The following is a 22,204-nucleotide window of genomic DNA, read 5'->3' on the forward strand; positions in this document are numbered from 1 at the left end:
TTTGCTCTTGATTCCCTTGCTTTTGGGGATGTGTCAAGAAGTTGCTGCGGTAGAGGTCAAGGAGGTTATTTCCTGCTTTCTCCTTTAGGGTTTTGATTGTTTCCTATCTCACGTTCAGCTCCTTTATCCATTTTGAGTTTATTTTTGTGTATGGTGTGAGAAATTGATCTAGTTTCATTCTTCTGCATGTTGCTGTCCAGTTCTCCCAACGCCATCTGTTAAAGAGGCTGTCTTTTTTCCATTGGATATTCTTTCCTGCTTTGTCAAAGATTAGTTGGCTGTATACCTTTGGGTCCAGCTCTGAGTTCTCAATTCGATTCCATTGGTCTATGTGTCTGTTTTTGTGCCAATACCATAGTGTCTTGAGGATGACAGCTTTGTAGTAGAGGCTAAAGTCTGGGATGGTGATCCCTCCCGTTTTGGTTTTATTCTTCAGTATTACTTTGGCTATTCGGGGTCTTTTGATGTTCCATACAAATTTGAGGATAGTTTGTTCTAGTTTTGAGAAGTATGCTGGTGCAATTTTGATTGGAATTGCATTGAATGTGTAGTCATGCAAGTCCTTTTTAAGACTGTTCTCAGAAGAACCCCCATTGTATAAGACAGATGAAAATGGAGTTTTATGGCTAGTCCTCCCACTTGGCTCCAGCTCTGCAGCCCTTAAAGGTTACTGAGCCCTAGAGGGGCCTCTAGAACCCCTTCCAGGCTGAGGAGCCCCTGTTCTGTGGAGGAGAAAGGCAGGTAGACCTTAGATTGGCTCCCTGAGAAGCTTGTGACAGTCACTGCCTTTGGTCACAAATCCCATGGACCTTTATGAACCACCACAACTCTCCTGTCTTGCTTATGCTCCCTCTACCACCTTCCCCAGGTGGAAGGGACATTATTGGGTTTGCTGTCAAGTTGATGACCTGTGTCCTCTTGTCAGAAAGGGTGACACGTCTCTCACAGAATGAGAATAGGCAGTGTCATGAGTTATTGCTTCTTTCTTTCTTCTTGCCCCCAAGAAAAAATTCCAGTCCCTGAACAACTCCCACATGCTATCCGTCCTCTTTGATGTTAGTGCAGTTTTTCTTCCTAATGAGCTCCGGTCTTCAAATGGGGCCAGGAGGAAAACTAGGGACCTTGGAAATATAAGAATCCTTGGTGAATTATTTTAAATTAATGAGACTAATAAGGAAAATCGAGTTCAGCTGTGCAGATCAGCTCCGTGTTCTGGGTCTTGATGACTTAAATTGCAGATCCTAATTAAATGCCCCAAATAACTGTGAAGTGGCTTCTGAGGCCCTCTTGACCCAAAAGCTTCTTTGGTCTGTGAACCCTATCAAGTGTAAAATTAGTCTGTAGATGTTCCCCTTTAAGCACTTCTTTTCTTTTCTTTTTTTTTTAAGTACTTTATTGTCAAGTTGGTTTCCATATAACACCCAGTACTCATCCCCACAAGTGCCCTCCTCCATGCCCATCACCCCCTTTCCCCTCCACCCCCACCGCCATCAGTCCTCAATTTGTTCTCAGCATTCAAGAGTCTCTCATGGTTTGCCGCCCTCCCTCTCCCCCACCATTTCCCCCCTTCTTCTCCCCCACAATCCTCCGTTAAGTTCCTCCTAATCCTCCTATACATGCAAACATATGGTATCTGTCCTTCTCTGCCTGACTTATTTCGCTCAGCATAACACCCTCAGGTTCCATCCATGTTAATACGCATGGCCAGATTTCATTCTTTCTCATTGCCATGTAGTATGCATAGGGGCACATGTACCCCAATGTTCATAGCAGCACTCTCAACAATAGCCAAATCATGGAAAGAGCCTAAGTGTCCATCCATGGACGAATGGATCAAGAAGACGTGGTTTACCCTTTAAGCATTGCTGTCCCCAGGATCCCATTGTGCCTATAATACTCCCCTCCTTAGGGGAAGAGGCCCTGCAAGGGCAGGAGGAAGGGGGTAAGTGAGGAGGAGGGGAGGGCGTTTGGGAGGATCCTGGAAGGGTACAGTTGTCACCTTCTGTCAGGAGGCATAGCTGCACTGTCCCAAGTGAAGGGGGTGACTACAGCCTCACTGCAGGCTGACAGGGCAGCCAGGCAGGGCAGTGGAGCACTGGAGACACTCTGGGAAGAAGTTGGAGAAAGAAGAGCTCCTTCCTCAAGCTGCTTCACGCCCAGGTTGCCACCTCTGCCTCTGGCCAGGGCGCAGCTTTCAGTGATGCAAGAGGATGACCTTAAGCTAAGAAAGCGACCAGTTCCCTGTGGTCCCACACCTTTCTTCTCTGACGTGGTCTCCCTCTGCGCCCCATCTTTTTAAGTGGCTCTGACCAGAGCACAGGTAGAATAGTTCATTAAAAGCACACATGATGCAGAGCTGACATTTTCATGCTATATTGTCTTTATTATAGTCATTCAAATAATTAAGCTTTTTATTGAAGTAGAATCATTTATGTACAGCTCAATGAATTTTCACACAGTAAATTCATAGAATCAAAACCCAAAAGAGGAGACCACACGCCTTTTCATGCCCCATATGCCTTCCCCAGTCAGCACTCGCCCCTAAAGATACCACTGTCTTCACTTCTAATACCACAGACTCATTTGGCCTGTGCTTGAACTTTATAGAATTGCCCAAATATGCTTTCCTGTGACTCGCTTTCCCCGTTGACATTGTTTCTAAAAGCCATCTGTATTGTTTTGTTTATTCTGTAGCTGATGGACACTTGAGTTGTTGCTAGTGTTTGTTGTGAATATTATGCTCTAAATGTTCTTTATGCCTTTTTTTTTTTGGTGAACATAAATATGTATTTCTCTTAGTTCCCCTCTGAGTTACATACTAGGTCACAGTGTAGGTATATGTTCAGCTCGAGTAGACACTGACAGTTTGACAGCATGGCTGCACCATTTTACCCTCTGCTAGCAGTATACCAGGGTTCCATTTATGCCACATCATTACTGTTACTTGGTATTGTCTTTTTTTTTTTTTTTCCATTTTAGCTATTCTAATGAGTATGCAGAGGTATCTCATGGCTGTAATTAGTGTCTTCCTGATGACTAATGAGGTTGAAGGAATTTTCATGTGTTTATTAACTTTATCATGATCATTTTAACAGTCATGTAATAGTACATCTTATAGATGTTCCAGAATGTACTTACTTGTACCTGGGCATTTTGGTCGGTTCCAGTGTTTGTCATTATAAGTAATGCTACAATAAGCATCTTTGGACTGTTGGCAAGAATTTTGTTTTTGTTTAGAAATATATTGATAAATAATGTCACATGCTTTCTGAAATGCTTGTATGAGTTTAAAATGTTATCAGCAATATAGGAGAGCCCTATAGAGTTTCCCCCAGGTCTGCCAACAAAGCATATTCTCAGGAGAAGAAGAGACAGACTTCTTTTGGAAGACAACTTTAGGTGAATATAGGAATATTTAGCATTGCTTTAATTATTATGAATGAGTTTGGTCACTTTTCCAAAATGTTTATCATGTGTATTCCTCTTCTGTGATAGAATTCATACCTTTGCGGGGCGCCTGGGTGGCTTAGTCGGTTAAGCGTCCGACTTTCGCTTGGGTCATGACCTCGCGGTTCGTGAGTTCGAGCCCCGCGTCGGGCTTTGTGCTGACTGCCAGCTCAGAGCCTGGAGCCTGTTTCAATCTGTGACTCTCTCTCTCTCTGACCCTCCCCTGCTCACGCTGTCTCTCTCTCTCTCCTAGAAATAAATAAAAAACATTAAAAAAAAAATTAAAAAAAAATTTATAAAAAAAAAAAAGAATTCATACCTTTGCTGCTTGCATTCTTAATGAGGTGGGTTTTGTTGTTGTTGTTAATGTGTATAAGCATTACTGTAAATTATAGATCTTAGTACTGTATGTGCTTTCCCTGTCTTTATCATTTTTATTGCATATTTTGACTTTGTATGCCTTTTGATGTCAGCAATCTCGTGAATCTTCCCCTTGGAGACCTTTACTGGGACCCCCCAGTTGAGCCAGTTGGTTGCTGTCCCTGCCAAGATGCCTAGACTAAAGGGCCCTAGGTGCTCCAGTGGGAGGGTAAGAGCCCAGTCTGCAAGGGAAACTGAGTTTGCCTGAGTGCCAAACACACTGCCTGAGATCTATACCCCAGCCATTGGCCCTTTCAGATAGCTCATGTGCCGGGCCCTGAGATCCACCCTGACAGTCCCCCGGGACTGACTTGGAGCCTGAGTGTTCTGCTCCACAGGAACGCACTCAAGGGCCAGGCAGCCACAGCGGGGTGAGCCCTCTTCTGTTCTTGCACTTTTGGCTCCCACTGCAGCCCTGTGAGATGGGTACAACTAGCCCATCTTAGATACCAGAAAGCAAAGCCTCAGAGGGGCCCAGCAGCTTCTCCCAGGGCCTGACGTTTGTGACCGGGAGTACTGGGAGACTCAGATCTTTATCTCCGCGTTTTCCCTCAAACACAGTCCAGCTGCACATTGGGCACTTAGGGCTGTTCCATGTTCCCCTAGAAGGGGATAGGAATGTGTATTTCTGTTTCTCACTCTTTTGGGCTAGCAAGACCTTTGCTTTTGAACCAAAAATTTAAAATTTAAGATGAACCAAAGGAACATGTAGTAGCTCTTGGCTTCCCCAGTACTCTAGGCATTAAAATTATAACATAGGGATCATAATATGCATTCTTGAGAACTTCACCTTTGGCCAGCTTGTTAACTTAATAATTTTCTATTTTTAGATGATGGATTTGGGTGTGCTTCTATGAAGAAATGCCACGTGTCTCCACTGGTCCAAGAGCAGACATGCCCAGTAAGTTGCTGGCTGAATATTAACTCAAGAGTGAGAACGCAGGCCTTCAGGTGCACAGGTGTCAACACACTTGGGGAAGACAAGCGTGTCTGGATACATGGAGACCTTTGAGAGAGGCGTTTTAAACAAGAGGTTGGTTCCTTCTAGACACAACAGGATTGTAGCACGTAGGACTGGAAAAATGTGAAGCTCACTTCTTGCTGCTTAACCCACTTCTTAGAGCAAATGTGTGTTCTGTGCCATGCCAGAGCAGCTCTCTGATTCGGCCTGTGGTGGCACTTTGCCCAGAAGCTTCCGTGTCCATAGCACAGCAGTGTCCATGTTAGGTACAGATTGCATGCACGTGTTTTCCAAGACCAAGAGACGTGTGAAGTTCCTGTAGCTCTGGGAAGAAAGAGAGCAGGTCAGAGACACATTCCTTTGTCTCTCCAGTGTCCCAATGTGCCAGTGGGTGGCAAACCCTTCGTGCATCTCCTCCTGTCCCTTTGACAGGGGTGAATTGGTTTTATGTTAAAGATTCTATGAGGCTTATCAGCAGAAAAGCCTAATGAAACAAAAAAATTTCAAAAGCCATCTTTTATGACTCTATCTAAACCCACAGTTAACGTGGTGTGTCTTTGTTGAAGAGAACATGATTTCCTTACGGGGTCCCATGAGCATATGTGTTAGTGTGTGAGTGTTGGGGAGTATAGAGGAGGAGGTCACTGGAAGGGACCTAGGTCATCAGACTCTCCACCCCTGGCTGCTCCCTTGCCTGTGCTAAGCACGTATTCTGTCCACGAGAGCACCGTCTCTCAGTCACCATCCCTGTGTTTCTTACCAGTGTCGGTGCCTTTTTCTCAGGACTGCTGTTCCCTTAGGGGACTAGGGCTTGGTGACAGCGCTTCCCGGGGAATCAGGCGTGGTCTGACCCAGGAACAGGAAGCACATCATCACCAATGACATCATGACAGCAAGAGAGCACAGCCCTCGCCATGGCGCCAGGGCCCGTGCAATGCAGCGGGCTTCCACCATTGACGTGGCAGCCGACATGCTGGGCCTCTCTCTGGCAGGTGAGTCTCACGGGGCCTGTGCCAGGTTCCTGGTGCAAGGTCGTGGCACGCAGGTCCCACACTGTGTGCCTGTCTCCTGGGGGTACCCTGTGGACAGCCAGAATGAGCCCTCAGTGACTCCCCCAGGCTGGAGGGCACTCTGCTTTGGCATCTTTTTGGTTGAATCAGGGAGTAGGTAGGTGAAAGTCAGCCTTCTTCCTGGGAACCGCTTCCTTTGGAATTGGACCGCCGCCAGTTTTCCAGCTTGAGTGGGCACCTCCAGAGCTCATTTGCCAATAGATGATATGGGAATGTCCACAGTGCCTGTCTGGCAGGTGCCCAGGCCATGATCAAAGCCCTCCTTGTGGGTGCGCAGAGCTTAGGAGGAGGAGGAGGGTTTGGTCTTGGAGTCTGAGACTTCTTAGGGATCTCAGAAGCAAAATGTTTAGAAAATGAAGAAACTATCTCATATTACAGTTCCTGGGGGGGGAAAATGTAGAATGTTGACTCTTTTGAATAAAATCTAAATGCAAGGAAAAGTTTATTAAGCAATTTTTTCCCCTCATCATTTCCTTTTTATTCAGGAAATATACAAGATCCAGATGAGCCCATTTTAGAATTCAGCTTAGGTAGGTATCTTTTTGCATTTTTTTTACTTGTTTGCTTTGCAGCATATGTTGCTTAAAAACAGAAACAAGACCCTGGCTCAGATGTGTGTCAGAGAACCTTGCTGCTGCTGAATGTCTCTAAGATGAAGCCTTAGGGCAGGTGTGAATGTCCTGTGGGCAGAGGGAACCTGGAGCCTGCAGATCTCAGCCTCCTCAACACATGTTCCCTCTAGGCTGGCAGTGGGGAGGCTGGGAGGTGAGTCCCCCAGAGCTGCGAGGACAGCCTGCCTCCTCCTAGGGAGGGGCCGGCATGGCCGGCTCGGGGCGAGCACTGTCAGTCCTGACCGTATGGCCCTGTGCGGTTGCGTTTAGCCATCTAGCCCTTGGTTCCCTACTCTGGATGGAGGCTTTCCCCCTTGGGCAGCATCAGAATGTCCTAAAAACTGTCCTGAATGCCCTAAGATTTTCCTGAAAAACTGTAGTAGTGTGTGCTGGCTTTGGGATCAGGGAAGCAAGGCATTACTGTGCCTTATCCAGAAGGTCAGACAGTGTGGTGGGGTCACCCACAGATGGTTCTCCTCCATAGCCTGACCCACTCTTGTGTTCCTCTCCCCTTCCCTTGTCCCATGGGCAGTGCTCAGCATTGGCCCGTGGCCTGGCATTGGTGTCCAGGAGGTGGTGTGACTTCTCAAGAGTCAAATGACCTGCATACTGGTCCAGACTGTGCCATAAGCTACCCACATGGCCTTGACCTTGCCTGACCAGTTTCCTCATGTGCTATAATAGGGATGTTACCATTTGAGAGATAAAGAAGATCATGGTGGTTAAAACAGAGCAAAATCAGACAAATATCTTTGACTAATGGCAAAATCCATAAAAATGTAAGTGCATTATTATCAAATTAATATTAAAGTTTGAAAACATCCCCATTTCAGATTGATGTCCTTAAACAAGTTGAGAGGGTTTCCCAACCCTGACTTGGTGGCTAGTTCTGCAGTGGGAGTGAGTCCTGCATTGTGCACTGGAAACAGGAGGGTGGGGGAGGCAGCCTTTAACCCTGCTGGGATTCCCATACCTGCCTGCCCCCAACCAAGAGCTTCAGTGCTCTTCACAGATTATAATATTAACCCAAGGACTTCCAGTTTCACAAGAGAACAGTGCACTTATTTCCATCCCCTTATCTTAAATCAGCTCGGACATGAGGAAGAATAAGCAACAGAAACACATACTCTGTGCAGTGAGACATCTTTGGAACCCCCAAAGTGTAACCTGGGAGGAGGAGGGAACAGATGGAGAGGAGCATGGTCACACCTGCTGCATGTCTGTGAAGGTGCTGGATTTGTCCCAGAGATACTGGGGAACTCAGGGACAAAAGCAAGAACTTACTGGAATGCTTGTATAAGGAAGAGATGGGAGTTCATGTTCCCTCCACATGCAGCCTTGCAGGGACTGGTGGTTACTCTTATGAGAAACATGGGAGGCAGAGAGGCTCTAGGCTGAGGTCCATCAGCAGAGGAGAGCATGGTGAAGGGCCAGAAGTCTACTGAATAACACCCCTTATCTCACTCTCCCCAACCTTCTTCCTCTTATCCTAATTCTACCAGGCTTATTCCTCCAGGCAGGACACTCTCACTCTGCAGAAAGTAAGCTCCCACTGACCACGAAGAGACAGATGCCAACTTTCTGGACCCCACCCAAAAGCAGGCTGGCCAGCCACCCAAGCACTGTTGTGGAGCTCACCCAGCTCACCCTCATACTCAGCCTTCTGATACCTTATTCTTAAAAACAAATGGACATTCTTTTGTGCATATAAAGATTGATACATGCATGCTGATTGCAGCTTTATCCACAATAGCCAATACTGGAAACAACCCACATATCCTTTAGCAGGAGGATTAACGCTGGTACATCCATACAATGGAATACTACTCAGCAAGGAAAGGAATGAAGTACTGATACACACATGGATGAATCTCAGAAGCATTGTGCAGAGTGAAAGAAGCCATACTCAAAAGACGATGCTGTAGGATTGTGTTTGTGTGGAACTCAGGAAGACTAATGCACAGTGATAGAGGACAGGTCAATGGTTGTCCAGGAGTGCTGCGGAGGGCTGCCTGGAAAGGGCACAGGGAACTCTTTGGGTTGATGGAAATATTCTACATCTTGACTGTGGTGGTTATTTGGATGTCTACACTTATCCAAACTCATTGATCTCTCCACTTAAAATAGGCACATTTTTGGGGCACCTGGGTGGCTTAGTCGGTTAAGCGTCCGACTTTCACTTAGGTCATGATCTCGCGGTTCGTGGGTTCGAGCCCCGCGTCGGGCTCTGTGCTGACTGCCAGCTCAGAGCCTGGAGCCTGTTTCAGTCTGTGACTCCCTCTCTCTCTGACCCTCCCCTGCTCACGCTGTCTTTCTCTCTCTCTCCTAGAAATAAATAAAACATTAAAAAAAAAAAGGCACATTTTTATATATAAATTATACCACAAAGTTGATTTAAAAATAAAGAATGGTTAAGGTTTGAAGGGCTTTGTGGAAGGCCCACACATGGAAGAGGAAGTAAGAAAAAATAGAACTTGGAAGAAGCACAGGCATTGAAGAAAGTAAAAAGAAAAGATCAAAGAATTACAATTTATACCCTCAAGAGAATATGGCCTATCCATAAAATAAGAACAGGACACTGTAAAGAAAAAAAAAATTAAAGAACAAGGGCAACCGTAGAAAGTTAAAATATGATTTAAAGAAAACTTTAAAAATTCAGTAAACATATGAAAATATTCAAGGAATTATCCCCAAAAGTAAACATTTTAAAGCAAAATTGCAAATGGGAGAGAGAAGAATAGAAGGGAGGGAATTAACAAGAAATAATACAAGAAGCCTGTCCTAACTGAGGAGTGTGGTCCTAGGTTAAAAATGCCTACTAAGGCCCAGCATAATGATTGGAAAAAACCCATAACAAGGCACATCCTGGGGAAAATTCCAAGGACTGGGAATAAATGAAAACCCTTAAACTTCCAGGGGTGGGTGGGGGGGACTAAGGTTGTATCCAAGGATCAGAGGTCAGACTAGTGCAGGGGAGATTCTCAGTGGCACTGGAAACTTGAGGAGGGGGAAGAGCATCTTTAACGTGAGTGGGAGAATACTTCTGACCTGGAATTCTCTACTTAGCCAGACTATCAGTCAAATGTGAGGGTAGAAAGAAATGTATTTCAACTTTGCAGACTCTCAAAGTTACTTCTCCCATATCCTTTCTCTGGAAATTAGTGGAGGGTGTGTTCTACCCAAAGGAGGGGGTAAATTGAGAAACAGGAAGACGTGGGATCCAGAAAACAGGGCTCAACACTGGAGAGAAGTGAAGGAAATCCCACTTGGCTCATAATGAATAATATTCTCTTAGCTTTATTAATACAGAACATGGATTTAACCAAAAAATCTCAAGTTAAACTGATTGAATATAGAGGATGAGAGTTGATGTAAGTAAAAATCCTCACCCTTATAGCAGAAACCAAGATATTTCTGAACCTGGCAAATCAAAGACAGTACTATAGTCATTTGAATTAGATACTTAGGGGAATAAATAGCTTAAAAAGATGAGGGTGAATTTTATGTCAAGCGATTTTTTTTCTTTTCACAGAGCAAGAGAGAGAATCCTAACCAGGTTCCGCACTGTGAACAAAGAGCCTGATGTGGGGCTTGATCCCATGAACCATGAGATCATGACCTGAACAGAAACCAAGAGTTGGATGCTTAACAGACTGAGCTGCCTAGGCACCCTACCTTTTTCTTTTTAAAAAATTGTGGTAAAAATCACTTAACAAAGGGCCACCTGGGTGGCTCAGTTGGTTAAGTGTCTGTTAGTTTTCGCTTAGGTCGTGATCTTGTGGTTTGTGGGTTCGAGCCACATGTCTGGTTCTGTGCTGACAGCATGGGCACTCTCTGTCAAAATAAGTAAACATTAAAAAAAGAAGAAAGGGACGGAAAAGGAAGGAAGGAAGAAAAGGAGGGAAGGAGAGAGGGAGGAATGAAAACAGGAGCCAGATGATTGAATGGTTAAATATTTTATCTTAAAAATAAAAGTTTAAAGTTTGAAAGTGCTCATTTTAAAACCTGTAATACAGGAAATGTTAGAGGAAAAGAATACCCTATCAGAGAGAGAGAATCACAGTTGGCATTTTGGTATGGATCCTTCCAGAAATATTTTTTTACACCCACTCAGTGCTATACAGAATTTTTAATGATTTTTTCTTTTTTTTTTTGCCTGTGGAGGTGATGGAATTATCTCCAAGAATGTCATGCTAGTATTCTTAACATGTTTTTTTTTTCATGTAGCAAAAATGTCATTGGCATCTTTCATCTTAATAAACACAGGATCTGGGGCACCTGAGTGGCTGATTCGGTTAAGCATCCAATCCTGGTTTTGGCTCAGGTCATGATCTCACGGTTTGTGGTTTCAAGCCTGGCATCAGGCTCTGTTGCCAGTATTGCAGAGCCTGCTTGGGATTCTCTCATTCCCTCTCTCTCTGTCCTTCCCCTGCTTGCATGCTCACTCTGTGTCTCTCAAAATAAATAAACAAAATTTTTTTTGAAAATAAAAAACAAACGTGGGATTTGCCCCATCACTTCCAGTGCCAATGTAACCTCTATTGTATGGCTGTGCCATATTTGTTTTAAGCAGTCTTCTGTTGTCAGACGTTTAGGTTCTTTCCAATTTGCCATTATACACACCACCACAGTGAACATGCTTGTATATAGATCTTTCACACATTTTGCTAATTATTTCCTCAGGATAAACTCTTGGACAGAGAATTGCTGAGTCAAAGGCTATATACTTGAAATACGTTTTACTGCTTTGCCTCAACAGCACTTTTTCAGTTGGGATTATAGATGATCTGGTTGAAGAAGCAAGGCATATATACCAGAGACTTGTGGCTTCTATGGAAATAGGCCAAAAGCAATGTAAGCGACAGACAGGAGATGTGATTGCGGGCTGCTGAGGGAAAGCTTCGTGGAAACATTGAGTGAGACTTAGCTGAGCTGGCTAGTGGTTGGGGCCAGAGAGCAGTTACCTAAGGAAGGTGTGTTCTAAAGGTGGCAGTTGGCCCATCAGCCCTTACACTGACACCAGTCTTCCAAGCTTTGGTGACCTGTTATACCTCAGTCTATCTGCTGTCACTTGTGCTTGAAAGACCCAAATGTTCCAGCTTCACATGGGTGTTAAGAGCCCACACCTGATGAAGGGGCGAGCCCAGAGAAACCAGGCTTGAGTCTCTTAAACAGTAGCTTAGAGGAGGGAGAGCAAGTGAAATGGGCAAATCCCCGACTCTTGCTAAGGCTGACTTAGCAGAAGAAATAGAAGAGAACTTTAAAAGTTAACAAAGCACTCTAGAAGAAAGCTTCTAGAAGAAAACAGAGGGTCACTCCCAATAGAAAGCAAAGATTTCTGGGGAAGACTGCAAAAAGCACTAGCTCTGTGCTTTAGTTTGCCCCTGCTGCCATAACAGATGACTAGACGGAACGCCTGGAACAGCACAAGCTAACTAGGTTACGGTTTGCTTAGACCACAAATCCACTGGGCTCAGCAGGGTCTCTGCTCCAATTTTACAGCACCAAAATCAGGTATCTGCAGGGCAGCATTCTTTTCTGGAGGCTCCAGGGGAGAATTTATTTCTTTGCTCTTCATGTTTTTGGTGGAATTCAGTTTTTTTGGTGGGTGGTTTTAGGACTGAGATCCTCCTTTTTTGCTAGCAGCTAGTTAAGGCTATTTCTCAGTTTATCAGAGCTGCTCACATTCCTTGGCTTGTGGCCCCCTTTCCATCTTCAGAGCCAGCAGTGGCAGGTGGATGCCTTTCATGCTTTGAATCTCTTCTGTCTTCTTTTCCCCATAGTCGCATCTTTCTGACTCATCCTTCTACCTTCCTCTGCTACTTTAAGGAGCATGTATGATTAGGTTAAGCCGATCCAGAATAATCTCTCCACATCAAGGTTCCAGGACCTTAATCACATCTGTGGTGCCCATAATGTAATGTATTCACAAGTTCCAGGGATTAGGATATGGATGCTTTTTTGGAGGGAGGAACTTTTTTCTGCCTCCCACTCCTAAGATTAAAAGTCTTAAAAAAATTAAAAAGCCAAAAATCATAAATTGATTATAAGATATCAGTCTTTTGTGAGGAAAAATATTCACAACACATATGCCCAAGAAAGGACAGATCCAGAATAAAATACTTACAAATCAACAATAAAAAGCTCGACAATTCAGTTTAAAAATGAGCAAAAAACTTGAGCAGACCCTTGATAAAAGAAGTTTTAAAAATGAACAAGCACATGGAGAAAAGATGCCTCACATCATTAACCATCATGGAAATGCAGATTAAAGCACGTCCATTAGAACAACTATAAGGACTCACCCTGGCAGATATTGATGGGGATGCAGAACAACTGGAACTCACGCACATTGCTGGCAGGACTATAAAATGGTACAACTACTTTTAAAAAAGTTAGCTTCTTACAAAGTTAACATATCCTCTGCTCTAATGTCGAAGCGTCTCTGTTAGGTACTTAAGCAAAAAGAAATGAAAGCCTATGTCCACTAAAGGGTGTGGACAGTAGTGTTTGTATTAGCTTTAGTTCCTGTGGTTCACAACCAGAAACAACTCAACATCCATTGACAGTTAAGTAAATGTTAGTACATTCATACAATGGAATCTAACTCATCAACTTAAAATAAGAGAATGATTGTCATAATGTACAACAATATAGATGAATCTCAAACACGTCCCATTTATATGAAATTCAAGAACAGACAAAAGTGATGGAAATCCAAAATCGGTTGCAGAAGCAGGGAAGAATCGGTTGACAAGGAACTATGAAGGGGAAATTTCTAGTCTGATGGACAAAATTCTCTATCTTGCTTTGGTGATAGTTGCATGGGTACATATGATTGTCAAAACTAACTGAATGAAAACCTAAGATCTTTGTATTTTATTGTATTCAATAAATAATGAAAATTCATAAAGGCATATGAGAAGATAAATACAAATGGATAATGAGTGAACCAGAATTATTTTTCAGAAGCAAAAATCAGTTTCTAAATTTTACGTTGCCAGTGAGCATTTTAGAAAATGGGAATGATGAGGGTAGGAATGGCAGAGTGAGGACACCCAGAGCTCCCCTCCTCCATATAGGCAGTGAGAACACTGGGACAAATGGTCACAATCTATTGCTTTAGATCTCTGGAAATTGACCAGTGACTTGTAGTGGTCTGGGAAGCATTTATTACTCCTCAAAAAAAGGTGGTTGTTTCAACCAGTTTTGAAGCTTGATTGGACACATATTTCATCAGTTCTAAGATGTGTATTTTTTTCATGCTTTACTATTTAATCAGAAAGTGTCTTATAATTAATAGCGTATTATAGTCTCATGGCAGTGGGTCCTTTTTCTTTCAGAGTGCATTTCACAACAGACAGCATGTTGGTTTCAGTGAAATGTGATCTTTGTTCTTGTGGGTCACTTCTGCGATAGAATTATCTGAGTCTTATCTATTAAAAAATGCTTAGTACAATAAATTTGGTACCGTTAGTTCCAAATATTAACACGTATTAGTAATATTGCATTTGATATGAGTCTTATAAGGAGAATAAAGGAGCAATAGCTTCTTTAATAAAAAAAAAAACAAAACAAAACCTTTGTTTATGCTGCCACAGAATTTTGGATTTACATCCAGCATACATTCACACAGAGACCTGTGGGCACCACAGCACAGCTAGCAAGCACAGTCATAGGATGCAGGCATGTGTAGCTGTGTCTTGATTTTATAGACTCTGTGGCTGCTTAGCTCAACTAGTTAGAAGTTGAGTTGGTTATTAAGGTCAAACGTTATTGGTCAGACCCATGTGAGGTTGTTGGCTTTGTGTTCTAGTCCAGGGACACAGAAAGCCCCCTTCAGCCCAACTCTCCACCGACAGTTACAGCCTTGCTGTCATCGGGCTGGGGGACTGTGGGGGGGAGTGGGGGTGGGCACATGTGAAGAGATTGTTTTCAGTTAAAAAGATCACCTTCATGTGATAACTGACAGTGTAAGCGTCTCATCACTTTAGTGTCGTTTACTTTTTTGTTTGTTTCTTTGGGTGTGTTTGGAACAGAGAACTAATTGGAGCCTGATTTTAAAGGATTCGTTTCTTTCTCATCTTGATTCCATAGCTTGCAGTGAGTTGCATACTCCATCGCTAGATCGAAAACCAAATAGTTTTGTAGCAGTGAGTGTAACCACCCCTCCTCAGGCATTCTGGACGAAACATGCACAGACGGAGATCATTGAGGTGGGTGCGGCTAGCCCTGTCCCCTGGAGCTCTGCAATGGGCTGGCATGGTGTTTTAGCCCCCATGGGAGGGCTGTGAGTGACCTGAACACCTGTAGCTGCAATTATGTTCATGTGAATTGTTGCTGCTTCCCCCACAGGTTTTCATTACATTGACATTTTTCGTCATATTCATCTGAGTGGCATTTGTATTTGCCAAGTTATTTATAATTATTGATTTGCTATTGGCTGGCTTTTGAACAATGATCTTATAAGTTTATTGCCATTTAAGAGGTAAAAGCTCATTCTTCCTTGTCATCTTCATATGGCTGCTACTTTTGAAGAATTCTGTTCATTAATCAAAGTTTGGAGAGAGTTAACTACTAACCAGCCTTCTTACTAGACATACCCCCATTTTTATTGGCTTTTTTTGGTATGTCCTTTTGCATGGTGTGTTTTGTATTTACTTTTTATGTTAAATTAAATGGTACGCTTTCACCTTGGGAATTTTACAAGCTTCTTTAGATAATTGAGCACATTCTGTAAGTTATGAAACTAAGGATAGGAGTTATATGAGATTGTACAGGATTTTGTTTGTGATGTGAGCATCTATGCGAATTAGCCCTCCTCCCCTTACAGTCTCAAACAAACTTAAACTACATTCCCTCCTCTTCTCCCATTTTACATTTTGGAAGATAGACCACCCTATTTCGTTCTCTTGGAAACTTATTTCCAAGTTCAAATCAACAATTTTGTTTTCTAAGCATCAGCTGAGCACTGCCTACACAAGGAGCACAGTGCTGGGTGCTGTGGATCATACAAACAGCTCGGAGGCCTAGTCCCTGTCCTAAAGGAGCATATCATCCTGTGGGTGGGGAGGCAGAGTGAACATGGTCCATCTCTACACAGCTGTGTGGCAACGTGTAGAGTAGAGAGATGAGGTCAGCACCTGGGGAGTGGGGACCCGTCTGGCTCTGAGGACTGAAGAGCCTTCTTTGGATGACAGTGAGTGAAATTCTGATTTAAGAGATCTGCGTGGGGCCCAAGACTCTGCACTTCTTGCAAGCTCCCAGGTCTGGGGACCACGTGTTGAAAATCATACCGGAATTCTGTGGTAGTTATACAAAGGCAGGTGGTAGGAAAGCATCATGTGAGTTTGGAAAATAACTTTATCCTGTTCTGTGTAAGCAAAAGGCCCAAATGGAGGTGTAAGGGAGAGAAGCCTTGAATGTCAGGCCAGGAGTTTGTAGCGGACCAGTGCAGGCTTTTCCGAGGAAAGTCACCTGGCTAGATGTGTTTCAGGGGGTCCTTAGTTGATAGTTGTTTGGGGGAGTATGTAGGGCCTGACTGGTGGTGGAAAGGAGTAGAAAGAAGGCGTGCTTGTGACAGGCTCTGGAGGTGGGTTTGTGGGAGCAGTTCATTGTCCCTGGGTGCTTGAGAATGGTGGAGAAAGAGGCACCAAAGCAGACATTTGTGGCCTCCTTGGGAAGAGAGCCAGAGTTGGGCTTAACCAAGGGCAGATGGAGGGCGAGACTGGGTGAGCTGTGGCCCCAGCAGGCCGCCCAGGAGGGGTTGTTCAGCAAACCTTGAGAGACTAGGCCTGAGGTTGCAGAGGGAGCACAGCTAGAGGTATAGAACCCACCGCAGGTACAAATAGGAACCATTAACCATTTGGCTAAGATAGTTAACCACTGCCTAGGAAAGAGAATATGATATGGGGCTCTGAGGGACCAGGGCTAAGCTGCCAGCAAATGATCACCTATGATCTAGAAACTAAGAGCTAGTGCTTTGTAAAGGACAGCCTTCAAAAGCTCTGGCCTTACTTATGCCAACTACAGGATTCTAGAAATAAGAAACGACTTAAGCCATTCATTTCCTCTCTCATCTGTCTCTGTACTTTTTAAAGGAACAACCCAAACTGGTAGATCCAAGTACATAACTCACCAAAGGTTGTAATACTAAGACTACACGTGGACATCCAACTCGTTTCAATTTTGGAAAATCCCTTCTATTGAGTGAGAAATCCTTAGAGTGAGCCCTTGGGCATGGCTTGGGTGGTGAGCCTGCTTGTGCCTGGATCTATAGAGGTTTGTCAGACGACTTTGTCTTTTTGGAAAACAGCGTTTTGGTTGGTTTGTATGCATCCATTTAAGCCGCCATTAGTGTTTGTGTTGATCCAAGTTGGTAAGAATATTAGTGTCTTGTTCTGAAAATTTGGGTGTGTTTCAAAAGCATTTACTTTTAAAAATCTGTATTCTGATTATTCTCTTTTCTATTCCAGGGGACCAACAATCCTATATTTCTAAGCAGTATTGCCTTCTTTCAAGACTCCCTTATCAATCAGATGACACAAATCAAACTTTCCGTGTATGATGTCAAAGATAGATCTCAGGGAACAGTTAAGTAACACGTTGTGGTTCATGAGATTTTTCTTCCCTCTTTTTTTAAATTCTGTAATCATTTGAGTGAGAGCTGAACACAGATTAACATCACTACTTTGGTGACAAAGTTAACTGATGTCCAGTTATATTTGTCTTTAGGAATTTCTTCCTAAGCATCCCTGTTGGGCTCCTGAGATGAGGGTCAGATGTGTTGTAGGAACCAGCCAGCTGGACTTCTCTGAGACCTGCTATCTGTACCAGAGGCAAAGCAAGTGTACTAATGCCTTCTCTCCCCCCTCTTCCTCAGATGTATTTACTGGGCTCTGGAACATTCATTGTCAAAGATCTGCTCCAGGACAGGCATCATAGGTTGCATTTAACACTAAGGTTGGTGTTTAATTTTATTCCCTTGAAATAATCTGGAATTATGATGTACAGGGACGCATGAGGGGAAAGGCCCCATTTCCTGTACAGAAAGAGTGCCCAGCCCCCTCCCAAAGGCTGGCCTAAGTGAGGAGGTGGTTGTTCACTGAAGTGGGCCTGTCAGGGAAAGGAAATGCATGGTGTCTGTAGGAAATATGAGCCCAGTTGTACTGGGAATATGTGCCCAGCAGACCTAAGGGAAAATTGAGATACATACATATCTGATAATATTGAATATTTTTGTCTGTTATCTCTTCTCTCCCCAATAGAATGTGATCCTAGATAGCAGGGTTTTTGTCTGTTTTGCTTCATAGCTGTATGAAGCCACCTAGAACAAAGCCTGGCACTTCATAAATATTTATGGAAGGAAGGAAGGAAGGGAACCCATACTATATCCCTGAAAGGAGGATGAAAGAGGTCAAAGTCAACTTCCTAAATTCATTTCAGGGGCAGTTCTAACCCAAACCCTGGCTTTCTCTTTTTCAAAATAATGTAGAAGTTGGGGAAATAGTTTGAAGTAGCAAAAGAAATTTGATGAGGGTTAATTACCTGCTAGAAAGCGCACAATTCTGATGCTGTGGTGATGGCCATGTGGCAGGCACTGGGCTACGGCCCTCAGTGTGCATAGGGGACCTGACTCAGGATGAAGGACGAGTCTTAGAGAAAATGCGAGGGGTCCCATGGGGCAAAGGACTGCTAGAGAAAAACATTCAGGTACATCCTGTGACAGAACTAATTCTAATTAAGTTAGAGTTAAATGTAAGAAAAGGACCTCATCCTTGGGGCGCTTGGGTGGCTTAGTCGGTTGAGCGTCCGACTTTCGCTTAGGTCATGATCTCGCGGTTCATGGGTTCGAGCCCCGCGTCAGGCTCTGTGCTGACTGCCAGCTCAGAGCCTGGAGCCTATTTCAGAGTCTGTGTCTCCCTCTCTCTCTGACCCTCCCCTGCCCACGCTCTCTCTCTCTCTCTTCTAGAAATAAATAAAAATATTAAAAAAAAAAAGAAAAGGACCTCATCCTTTTGACAAGGAGCTACGTATGGCTCTTGAGCAGAGAGCATGGGGAGGCACTTTTCCAGGCATAAGAAGAAGTCACAAATGAAATTGTCAGTATACGTGACCACGTAAAAATTTAGAACCTGGCTAAGTCAGACATCTGAAATAAAAAGGCTGAGGCTTTGGGTGTCCCTGGGGCCTCCTCAGATGAATTGGATGGACTCACGCAGCTGGCAGCCACCCTGAGGTGTCTTAGGGGTGTTAGGGGCAAAGCTGACAGGGCTGGGGTGGCATTAACTCTGTCATATCAGGATTCGGAGGCTTTGGGAAACCCTGGGTGACCTCAGCTTACTTGGGGTCTGGGCCTAGGTCTTGGGTCTAATCAAAGCTTAAGGATGGGTAGAAAGGAGCAGAAGTGGGTTCAGTGCCAGAAGGAAGTGCTCTCCAGTCCTGCTTCGGAGATGCGTCCTCATGACTCCCTGGGGCAGGGGCAGCTCAGGGGCTGGTGGGCACGTCCCCTCCAACTAGCTACCAGGCACATCCACACGTCTCTGTGGTGCTGTGTCCCCTCTCAGATGCAGCCCCTCTCTGTGCTCTCATGGTTTCCTTGTCCGCCTCCCCCGGAGCTTTTGTATAGCGTCAGTACTGGCTGGTTGACCAGCGGGCCGGATCCTGGCAGCTCTCAGTGACCCAGGATGGCGAGCTTTGCATTTAAGTAGAAAATGAAGTGCAGGTACAATGCCTCTTACCAGAGCACATTGCTCATTGCAGGTCTGCAGAGAGTGACCGCGTGGGTAACATCACCGTGATTGGCTGGCAGATGGAGGAGAAGTCGGACCAGCGGCCCCCTGTGACCCGGTCCCTGGACACCGTCAATGGGAGGGTGAGCACACCACCTTGCCCCTCTTCGTTAGAAGGAGTAAGAGGACCTGTCCAAGTGGGCTTTGCCTCTGGGCTCAGGGAAGGGAAAGACAGGGCCCCTAAGACAGGAGGTGCCAGTACCCCCAGGCACTTCTCAGAGTAGAGAGAAGGGCGTCCCCTCAGGGAGCATGGCATACAGGGCTCTGCTGGGGGGAGCTTGGCTGGAGGATCTGCAGTCAGGAGGGGAGAGGGGTTGCTGGTAGGGGATATGGAATGACACCAGAATTACCTTTGCTGTCTTGTTCTGTCTTCCCTCCCAGGCACACATGTGCCCCACAGCTGCCTTATGCGTCTCCCATCCGCACACCCTCCACAGCCTCACCTACCTTCTCCTCGCCATCTCCTCCCCTCCCTCTCTGTCACCCTGTCTCCCATGCATCATTGCTCACACAGACCCTCTCATGCTCTAAGACTACAGTTCTAATGTAAGAGTCCAAACACTGGTAAGTGGTCATTGCTGTAAAATACGGAGGTATCTCATTTTACTCCACATAAGCTAGGTATGTCAGGCTGTGATAACATTCCTGGACATCAACTGTTTCCTCCCCCTCATTCTTTACATCACAAGAACACAATACCAGGTGAAGTGACCTTGACACGAGAAAATAGTGTTTACATGGCCTAAGTTCCGTGTACTGGGAGGTGGATTAATTTGTGACTTGGGCAGTGTGTTTATTGTAGAATAAATGGTGGAGACTAATTTTTTTTTTTTTTTAATGTTTTATTTATTTCTAGGAGAGAGAGAGACAGCGTGAGCAGGGGAGGGTCAGAGAGAGAGGGAGTCACAGACTGAAACAGGCTCCAGGCTCTGAGCTGGCAGTCAGCACAGAGCCCGACGCGGGGCTCGAACCCACAAACCACGGGATCATGACCTAAGCGAAAGTCGGACGCTTAACCGACTAAGCCACCCAGGCGCCCCTAATTTTTTAAGAGTTCATATATTATGCACCTAGGCCACATTCCTGCTGGGTGCTCTGGAGTTTCCGGGTCTCACTGTTTCTCTGTGCTTTTCTGTACACATCATTAGATGGTTCTGCCCGTTGATGAGAGCTTGACCGAGGCATTGGGAATCCGATCGAAATATGCTTCGCTGCGAAAAGACACTTTACTGAAATCGGGTAAACAGCTTCCTCCATTGGTACTCTTATCACTCTTGTGAGTGTCTTCTTGGGCCCATGGTCACCCTTTCCTCCCCGCCTGCTCTGAGTATCACAGCCAAGCAGCCTGTGCCACATTTTCAAATGCTTTTTGCCAGCATATGGAATTAGTAATACTCCAAGCAAGGGGCGTGGAGGGGGGCAGGTTCCTCCTTCATTTCACTCTTTCGTTTTGCCTTGGCTGAAAAACGCCCCACCCCAGCCCTGCACTTTAGAGTTAATTACACATCCTGGGACAGGAAGATTGCATGTCACAGGGGAGGGGCACCCAGGCTGTCGCCTGGTGGGTTTTGGTTTAAATGTTTTTATTCCCCTGAGATGAGCAGTAAGAAGCCCTGCTGAGGGCCTGGGGAGGATGGCCCACGCGGCAGGTCTGCAGCCAGTTCACACGCAGCCTCGGTCTCCCCTGCCACCCCACCTCAGTGTTTGGCGGCGCCATCTGCCGCATGTACCGGTTCCCCACCACTGATGGCAATCACCTGCGGATCCTGGAGCAGATGGCAGAAAGTGTGCTATCCCTGCACGTGCCCCGGCAGTTCGTGAAGCTCCTGCTGGAAGAAGATGCGGCCAGGTGAGGCCATGTGGAGAGGCCAGCCACCCATCACGCCCATGCCGTATGCCCCTTCCTTTCTGGAAAGTTATTAGATACGGTGGGTAGAGCGCTGGCAGTAAAGAGGCACACTTTACTGCACACCCAGCCTCTGCCACTTGCCTGCTCTGTGGCCTGGGCTTGCCGAAGTCTGCGTTTGCTCACTGTATCACCTGTATCCTATGCAAAGCCTTCACAAGACAAGGTGCCGGAAGCACCAGATGTGTGCCCAGCACTAAGTACCTACTCCCTTCCCTTCCCCTTTCCCCTCTCAGTTGGCCTTCAGCAAGTTAGGAATGGCTGATTGTTCTTTGGTCCTGGCTGCCTGGGTCAGCGGTTTCCTAGGGTAGGGCCACAATGATACAGGCATCAGAAGCCTAAGTAGGGCCCACTGGGGTCCTCTGGTTCTCCATCTCTCTCAGCCCAGGGCATATTCCGATGGTCCCGAGGCAGGGAAAAGCCCGAGGGGTGATTCACCACCACAGATTGCATCTCCTGTCTTCCTCAAATGTCATTTCTGCCCATCATAAAATGATGTCAGTTATGAACACAACATGACAGAGCATGAAAGGAAACAATGTAGTCAAAGTCTGACTGTTTTAATACAGCTATTTTAAAAAATCTTTTTATCTTGAAAAAGAAATCAGCCTCAGGAAAATGACAAGAATAATGCAGTGAGCTGCTTTATCTCTCCACATGCACTGTTTTACAGTTATTTTAACATTTTTCCTATCACCTTTTCCATATTCAGATTTTCCTAGCTACCATCTGCTTTTGCATAGATCTTCAGTTTTCGTGCTGTAATTTTTAACTATGGCACAAATTCCCATTATTCAGACACTATCTCTATATATTTTTTAATTTTTTTTATTTTATAGAAAGGGGGGTGGTGGACAGAAGATTCAAAGTGGGCTCCACATCGACAGCAGACAGCCCGATGTGGGGCTTGAACTTACAAACCAGAGTTGAAGTCAGACGCTTAACCGACTCAGCCACCCAGGCACCCCTCAGGATATGACTTGAAAGCACTTATTCAT

General features: G+C 45.0%; 1 protein-coding gene across 9 annotated transcripts in view; it reads left to right on the forward strand.

The window, feature by feature from the left end:
- Positions 1 to 22,204, forward strand: part of INPP4A (inositol polyphosphate-4-phosphatase type I A) — a 138,761-nt gene that overhangs the window by 72,063 nt on the left and 44,494 nt on the right. For 8 of the 9 annotated variants that reach the window (XM_039232443.1, XM_039232449.1, XM_039232450.1 and 5 more), the window contains exons 2-10: positions 4,698 to 4,900; positions 5,612 to 5,820; positions 6,384 to 6,428; positions 14,607 to 14,725; positions 16,985 to 17,101; positions 17,392 to 17,471; positions 19,272 to 19,383; positions 20,449 to 20,539; positions 21,002 to 21,149. In XM_039232443.1, the coding sequence (XP_039088374.1) occupies positions 5,715 to 5,820; positions 6,384 to 6,428; positions 14,607 to 14,725; positions 16,985 to 17,101; positions 17,392 to 17,471; positions 19,272 to 19,383; positions 20,449 to 20,539; positions 21,002 to 21,149 (818 nt within the window). In that variant the 5' untranslated portion in view covers positions 4,698 to 4,900; positions 5,612 to 5,714. The remainder of the gene's footprint in view (positions 1 to 4,697; positions 4,901 to 5,611; positions 5,821 to 6,383; positions 6,429 to 14,606; positions 14,726 to 16,984; positions 17,102 to 17,391; positions 17,472 to 19,271; positions 19,384 to 20,448; positions 20,540 to 21,001; positions 21,150 to 22,204) is intronic. The other variant, XM_039232444.1, reaches the window with a different exon arrangement.

The sequence above is a fragment of the Hyaena hyaena genome, unplaced genomic scaffold, assembly GCF_003009895.1.
Source record: "Hyaena hyaena isolate Hyena2069 unplaced genomic scaffold, ASM300989v1 scaffold_64, whole genome shotgun sequence".
Lineage (NCBI taxonomy): Eukaryota > Metazoa > Chordata > Mammalia > Carnivora > Hyaenidae > Hyaena > Hyaena hyaena.